This window comes from Coturnix japonica, unplaced genomic scaffold (genome assembly GCF_001577835.2).
Source record: "Coturnix japonica isolate 7356 unplaced genomic scaffold, Coturnix japonica 2.1 chrUnrandom460, whole genome shotgun sequence".
Taxonomy (NCBI): Eukaryota; Metazoa; Chordata; class Aves; order Galliformes; family Phasianidae; genus Coturnix; species Coturnix japonica.
In genome coordinates this window covers 6,198-13,621 of record NW_015439873.1, presented here as the reverse complement: position 1 = coordinate 13,621, position 7,424 = coordinate 6,198, and the positions used below count along the sequence as shown (strand labels likewise).

General features: G+C 52.9%; 1 protein-coding gene across 1 annotated transcript; it reads right to left on the bottom strand.

Moving 5' to 3' along the window:
* Positions 1-132: 132 nt before the first annotated feature.
* LOC107307009 lies at positions 133-7,038 on the bottom strand. The gene is made up of 6 exons (XM_015850449.2): positions 6,533-7,038; positions 4,597-4,711; positions 3,552-3,687; positions 3,062-3,124; positions 2,356-2,493; positions 133-1,726 (listed from the first exon to the last, which is right to left on the bottom strand). The coding sequence occupies exons 1-6, from the start codon at positions 6,726-6,728 to the stop codon at positions 1,115-1,117; spliced, it is 1,260 nt and encodes a 419-aa protein (XP_015705935.1). The 5' UTR covers positions 6,729-7,038; the 3' UTR covers positions 133-1,114.
* Positions 7,039-7,424: the final 386 nt, after the last annotated feature.

Genomic DNA, 7,424 nt, shown 5'->3' with positions numbered 1-7,424 from the left:
TAATGTGAGATTTTGGGGTGAATTTGAGGGATTTTGGGGTTTCTTCAGTATTTTGGGGTGAAATTGAAGGATTTTGGGGTGAATTTAAGGGATTTTGGGGTGAATTTGAAGGATTTTGGATGTTTCTTCTGCATTTTGGGGTGAATTTGAGGCATTTTGGGACCATTCATTATTTTGGGGTAAATTTGAGAGATTTTAGTGTTCTTCAGTTTTTTGTGGTGAACTTGAAGGATTTTGGGGTGAATTTAAGGGATTTTGGGGCTCTTCACAATTTTGGGGTGAATTTGAAGGATTTTGGATGTTTCTTCTACATTTTGGGGTGAATTCAGAGGATTTTGGGGTAAATTTAAGGGATTTTGGGTCTCTTCAGGATTTTGGGGTGAATTTGGGATATTTTGGGGTAAATTTGGGGGGTTTCTTCAGCATTTTGGGGTGAATTTGAGGCATTTTGGGTCTCTTGGGATTTTAGGGTGAATTCGGAACATTTTGGGGTGAATTTAAGGGATTTCGGGTCTCAGGATTTTGGGGTGAATTTGAAGGATTTTCGATGTTTCTTCTACATTTTGGGGTGAATTCCGAGGATTTTGGGGTGAATTTGAGGCATTTTGGGTCTCTTCAGCATTTTGGGGTGAATTTGGGACATTTTGGGGGTAAATTTGGGGGGTTTCTTCAGGATTTTGGGGTGAATTTGAGGCATTTTGGGTCTCTTGGGATTTTGGGGTGAAATTCGAACATTTTGGGGTGAATTTGGAACATTTTGGGCAAATTTTGAGGATTTCTTCAGCATTTTCGTGTGAATTTCGAGGATTTTGGGGTTTCTCAACATTTTGGGCAGAATTTGAGGGATTTTGGACTATTTCCTCCATACTTTGGGGTGAAACTGAAGGATTTGGGGGTATTTCTCCAGTATTTTGGGGTGAATTTGAAGGATTTTGGGGTTTCTTACAACTTTCAGCTCCCCCCCCCCCCCCCGCTTCCCACTTCCGGGTTCCCTCTACGTCATTTCCGGCCCCGCCCCCTCCACTTCCTCCATTTTTTACCCCCCACTTCCTGTTCTTCCATTTCCGGTCCCACCCCTTTACTTCCGGGTTCCCCCCTTTCACTTCCTGCCGTGTCACCCCCCAGCCGCAGGGGGGCGCTGTCCTTTTAACAAGGCTCCCAATTGGTCGAGAGCCGCCCGAAGCTCCGCCCCCAAACGCTCCGCCCCCGTCCCCCCGCAGGAAGCGAAAGCGGAAACGGCCACGCGTAAGGGGGCGTGGCCGGAAGTTGGCTCCGCATGACCGGAAATGACCTTCTCTTGACCGGAAGTGTGCTCCTCATGACCGGAAGTGGGCTCCATGTGACCGGAAGTGTGCTCCTCATGACCGGAAGTGGATTTTTCACAACCGGAAGTGCATCCGGCATAACCGGAAATGTGCTGGGATGGATCAGGTGATGTTTCATGACCGGAAATGGGCTTTTGTGGACAGGAAGTGAGGTTGGAGGGACCGGAAGTGAACTCAGAGGGGTTAAAAAATGGATCCTCTAAACAGGAAGTGGGCTCCATCAAACAGGAAGTGGGGTAGGAGGGACCGGAAGTGGGGTGGGTGGGGCCGGAAGTGGAGTGGGCGTGGCCGGAAGTGGAGTGGGCGTGGCCGGAAGTGGAAGGGGCGTGGCCCACCCCGATGCCGTATCCATCTGGAACCAATGGACCCTTGATGGGGAGGCAGCCCCGCGCTGAGCGCACCTGGAATAGGGAGCAAAAAATGGCCAAAATGGAGTAAAATGCCCTAAAAATGAGTCAAAATGGCGGCCACATGGACCCAAAGTGACCCCACAGCCACCAAAATGGGCCCCGATTCGCCCCATTAACCCCCAACCCCATAAACCTGCCCCATAATAGCTCCAAAACCACATAAGAGCCCCCCAACCCCATAAAAAACCCCAACCCCATAAAAAACCCCAACCCCATAAAAAACCCCAACCCCATAAGAACCTTAGAACCCCATATGACCCTTAAGCCCCATAAGAACCCCACAACTACATTATAAACCTAAAACCCCATAAGAACCCCTTAAGCCCCATAAGAAACAACAACCCCATAAGAATACCCAAGCCCATAAGAGCCCCCCAACCCCATAAGAACACCCAACCCCATAAGAACCCCATAAGAACCCCATAAGAACCTCATAAACCCCCAAGCCCCGTAAGAACCCCAGAACCCTACACCCCCAAACCCCTGAACCCCATAAGAACACTCAATCCCATAAGAACCCCATAATACCCCCCCTCCCCCCTATTCCTTTTCCCCTCCCCCCTCAAACCCGGCTCCATTTTTGGGTTGAAATCCCCTTATTTTGAGTCCTTCCCATTTACCTGCAGGGTGCAGAGGCGGAAATGGGTGGCTTTGGCGTATCCCAGATCCCGGAATAGTTCCGGAAGTGGTTCCCCCCCCGCTACGGCCGTCAGCCCCAAAGCACGAAGGTGACGCTCTGCACCTTGACCCGCCGCCACCTGGGGGCGCTGGGAGTTACCATAGAGTCCCACAGGAAGTGACCCCCTCCCTCCCCTGATTGACCATAGAGTCTGACAGGAAGTGACCCCCTCCCTTCTATGATTTACCATAGAGTTGGACAGGAAGTGACCATAGAGTCCAACAGGAAGTGAGCCCCTCCCTCCCCTGATTGACCATAGAGTTGGACAGGAAGTAACCATAGAGTCCAACAGGAAGTGACCTCTCCCTCCCTTAAGTTACCATAGAGTTGGACAGGAAGTGATCCCCTCCCTCCCCTGATTGACCATAGAGTCGAACAGGAAGTGACCATAGAGTTGGACAGGAAGTGAACCCCTCCCTTCCATGATTGACCATAGAGTTGGACAGGAAGTGACCATAGAGTTGGACAGGAAGTGACCCCCTCCCTCCTCTGACTGACCATAGAGTTGGACAGGAAGTGACCTCCTCCCTCCCTTAAGTTACCATAGAGTCCAACAGGAAGTGCCCCCCTCCCTCCCCTGATTGACCATAGAGTTGAACAGGAAGTGACCATAGAGTTGGACAGGAAGTGCCCCCCACCCCCTTCACCTCCTCCATCCGTTGCTGTTGGGCCTCCACCGCCTCCCACAGCAGCTCCCTCAGCACTTCCGGCTGAAACAGGAAGTCACGATTTTGGGGGGGGGAGACAGGAAGTCCCACCCCCAATGCCGACAGACAGGAAGTCCCACCCCCAAAACAGGAAGTCCCTCCCTCATTACAGGAAGTCCCTCCCCCGACCACCCCCACACACAGGAAGTCCCACCCCCAAACCTGGAAGTCCCACCTCCCAAACAGGAAGTCCCACCCCCCAAACAGGAAGCCCCACCCCCAAACCCGGAAGTCCCACCTCCAAACCCGGAAGCCCCACCCCCCAAACAGGAAGTCCCACCCCCCAAACAGGAAGTCCCACCCCCAAACCCGGAAGCTCCACCCCCCCAAACAGGAAGTCCCGCCCCCCAAAGCCGGAAGCCCCTCCCCCAACCCAGAAGCCCCTCCCCCAACCCGGAAATCCCACCCCCCAACCCGGAAGTCCCCCCACCTCTATGTTGGGTTCCTCCATTGCTTTGGCCAATGTCCGACATCGCGGCCCCGGGGGCAAAACGAGGGTGGGGTGGGGGAGGGGCCGGGGCCGAAGGGGCGGAGCTTCCGCGCAGGCACTGACGGAGCCGTGCAACCTAAAATGGCGGCCCCCATTACAACAAACAGGAAGTGAAACCGAAAGTGGGGTCCCCCATTACAACAAACAGGAAGTGAACCCGGAAATGGGGTCCCCCATCCGGTCAAACAGGAAGTGACACCAGAAATGGGTCCCCCTCACAACCGAGAGCCCACACACTTTGGTTCCCCCCCACATCTGGTTCCCCCCCCCCCCCCATTCATTATAGCGGGTGTCGCACTCTAATTGCGCCCCCCCCCCCGGAATGAATGTCCTTGTACATCAGTTCCGCTCCTAAATGAGTCCCCCCCCCACCCCACTCACTTTCAGTCCCCCCCCCATAATTGCTTCTCCTCACCCTATTAGGTCACCCCATAGGGACACCATATGGACTCTATAGGGACCCCATCAGGACCCCATTGGGACCCCATAGACACCCCATAAAGACCCTATGGGGACTCTATATGGACGCTATAGGAAGCTATAGGGACCCCATAGGGACACCATATGGACTCTATAGGGACACTACAGGGACCCCATATGGACGCCCTAGGGACCCTATGGGGACACCATATGGACTCTATAGGGACACTACAGGGACCCCATATGGACTCTATAGGGCCACAATGGGGACACCACATGGACTCTATAGGGACACTACAGGGACCCCATATGGACCCCTTAGGGACCCTATGGGGGCACCATATGGACTCTATAGGGACACTACAGGAATCCCATATGGACTCTATAGGGCCACAATGGGGACACCATATGGACTCTATAGGGACACTACAGGCGGACCCCATATTGGACTCTATAGGGCCACAATTTGGGGACCCTATAAAGGACCCGCCCCCCCCCCACCCCCTTTGGCCCCCCCCATCCCATCACATGTCCCCCCCCCCCCCATATCGATCACGTGACCCACCTATAGAAGGCCACTTGTAGGGCCACGTGCATCAAGGGCCTCCTCCCTATTGGCCCCCCCCGGCCGTAATCCCTCATGGCTGAAGGCAATTGAAGCTCCACGATCGGCCGCCAGGCTTGAATAAAGGGGAGATTATTGTGGGGGGGGGGGGGGGGGGGGGCAAAAAAGGGCCACTCAGACCCCCCCCAAAAACCTTCTCAGTCTCCTTCATCACCCTCACATTCCCCCTGACCCATAAGGGTGACCCCTTGGGATCCCACCTATGGACCCCAAAAGGATCCCATGAGACCCCACCCCCTTTAAGACCAACCCCTCCGCCCCCCCCCATTCCAGTACCCTCAACCCCCCCATCCCCCCCAAACCCCCGTTTCAATAAGGACCCTCCATCCACCCCAAACCCAATAGGGACCCTCCATTAGACCCCCAACCCAATAGGGACCCTCCATTAGACCCCCAACCCAATAGGGACCCTCCATTAGACCCCCAACCCAATAGAGACCCCTCCATTAGACCCCCAACCAATTAGCGGACCCCTCCATTAGACCCCCAACCCAATAGGAGAACCTCCATTAGACCCCCAACAATAGGGACCCTTCCATTTAGACCCCCCAACCAATAGGACCCTCCATTTAGACCCCCAACCCAATTAGGTACCCTCATTAGACCCCCAACCCAATAGGGACCCTCCATTAGACCCCCAACCCCAATAGGGACCCTCCATTAGACCCAACCCCAATAGGCGACCCTCCATTAGGACCCCCAACCCCCAATTAGCGGACCCTCCATTTAGACCCCCAACCCAATAGGGACCCTCCATTAGGACCCCCAACCCCAAATAAGGGACCCTTCCCATTAGATCCCCCAACCCCAATAGTGGGACCCTGCGCTCCAGTTAGACAAAACCCAACCCAATAGGGACCCCTTCCATTAGACCCCCGACCCACCCATGCACACATCCAATAGGGACCCTCGCATCAGGTAGCCTACAGCCACCAGTATCCAGCGCTGAAATTAAGGAACCCTCAATGCATCAGGGAGCGGAACCCCCAACCCAAAGGGGACCCTCCATTTAGACCCCCAACCCCAATAGGGACCCCCATAGACCCCCCCAAACCCCAATGAGGTGACCCTCCATTTAGACCCCCCAACCCAATAGCGGGACCCTCCAATTAGCGACTGCCCCTAAACCCAGATCTATAGGGACCCGATTGATCCACTTCGTTTAGACCCCCCAACCCCAATAGGGGACCCCTCCATTTAGACGCCCCCAAACCCCCAAGATTTAGGGACGCCTCCATCAAGGTTACCCAACCCCCCCCCCCCAATTAATCCCACCCCCCCCAATTTAAAAACAACTCCATTAACCCCATTAATGGCGACCCCAATTAACGCCCCAATTACCCCCAAGTGACCTCGTATCGCCTTCAATTACCCCCAATTACCGCTAATTACCCCTAATTAATCACCTGAAATACCCCCCAATTACCCCTAATTACTGATGATTACCCCTATTACCCCCCCTCGGTCCCAATTAAGCCGCCCTCTCCTGATTACCCCCAAATCACCCTTAATTAACTCTAATTAATTAACACTCTGGCCCAATTAAGCCCTAATTAATATGCAACAACCCCTAATTACCACTAATTACTCCCCATTCCCCATTAGCGAACCAACTACCATCAATTATTCCATAATTAGCTTCATTAATCCCAATTAACCCCCAATTAACCCCCTTAATTACCTTAATTAATGCCTAGTTAACTCCTCATTACTCTAATTAACCCGTAATCACCCTAATTAACACCCATTAACCCCATTAACCTCCTTTAACCCCCTCCTTCCTTTCAACTAACCCCTTAATGACCCCCTACAGCCCCTAATTAACCCCTATGCATATTAATTAGCATTAATTAACCCCAATTAATTAATTAATTACCTATCCAGGTGTCTCCGTGCTCTCTGAACTTCCGGCCCCATTTCCGGCCCCACGGAGAATCGAAGACGTTGGGGGCGGGGCACAAACCCAATGGGGGCGGGGCTGGGGGCGGAGCTTCGGCTAAAGGGGGCGGGGCCATGCTGTTAGCCACGCCCCCTTCACCTAAGCCCCGCCCCCTTCTCACCTTATAAGGCATATGGGGTTCTATATGGATTCTATAGGACCCTATAGGGGTGCAATGGGGGCTATAGGGGTGTTATAAAGACCCTATAGGAACTCTATGGGGCTCCATAGAGATTCTATAGGATCCTATAGGGACAATATAGGAACTTAATGGGGATTCTATAGGGATTTTATAGGGGCTCCATAAACATTCTATAGGATCCTATAAGGATACCATATGGACTCTATAGGGCCACAATGGGGACCCCATAAGGACCCTATAGGGACACCATATAGACTCTATAGGGACCCCACATAGACCCTATAGATACTCTACAGGGTCACCATATGGACTCTATAGGAACACCATAAGGACCCTATAGAGACCCTATAAAGGCACCATATAGACTCTATAGGAACACAATAAGGCCATCGTATGGACTCTATAGGGTCGCAATGGGGACCCCATAGGGACCGTATAGGGATGCCATGTGGACTCTATAGGGACTCTATAGGGACCCCATAAGGACCCCATAGGGATCCTATGGGGACACCATATGGACTCTATAGGGCCACAATGAGGACCCCATAGGGACCCCATAGGGACACCATATGGACTCTATAGGGACACTACAGGGACCCCATATAGACTCTATAGGACCACAATGGGGACCCTATAAGGACTCCATAGGGATCCTATGGGGACACCATATGGACTCTATAGGGCCAC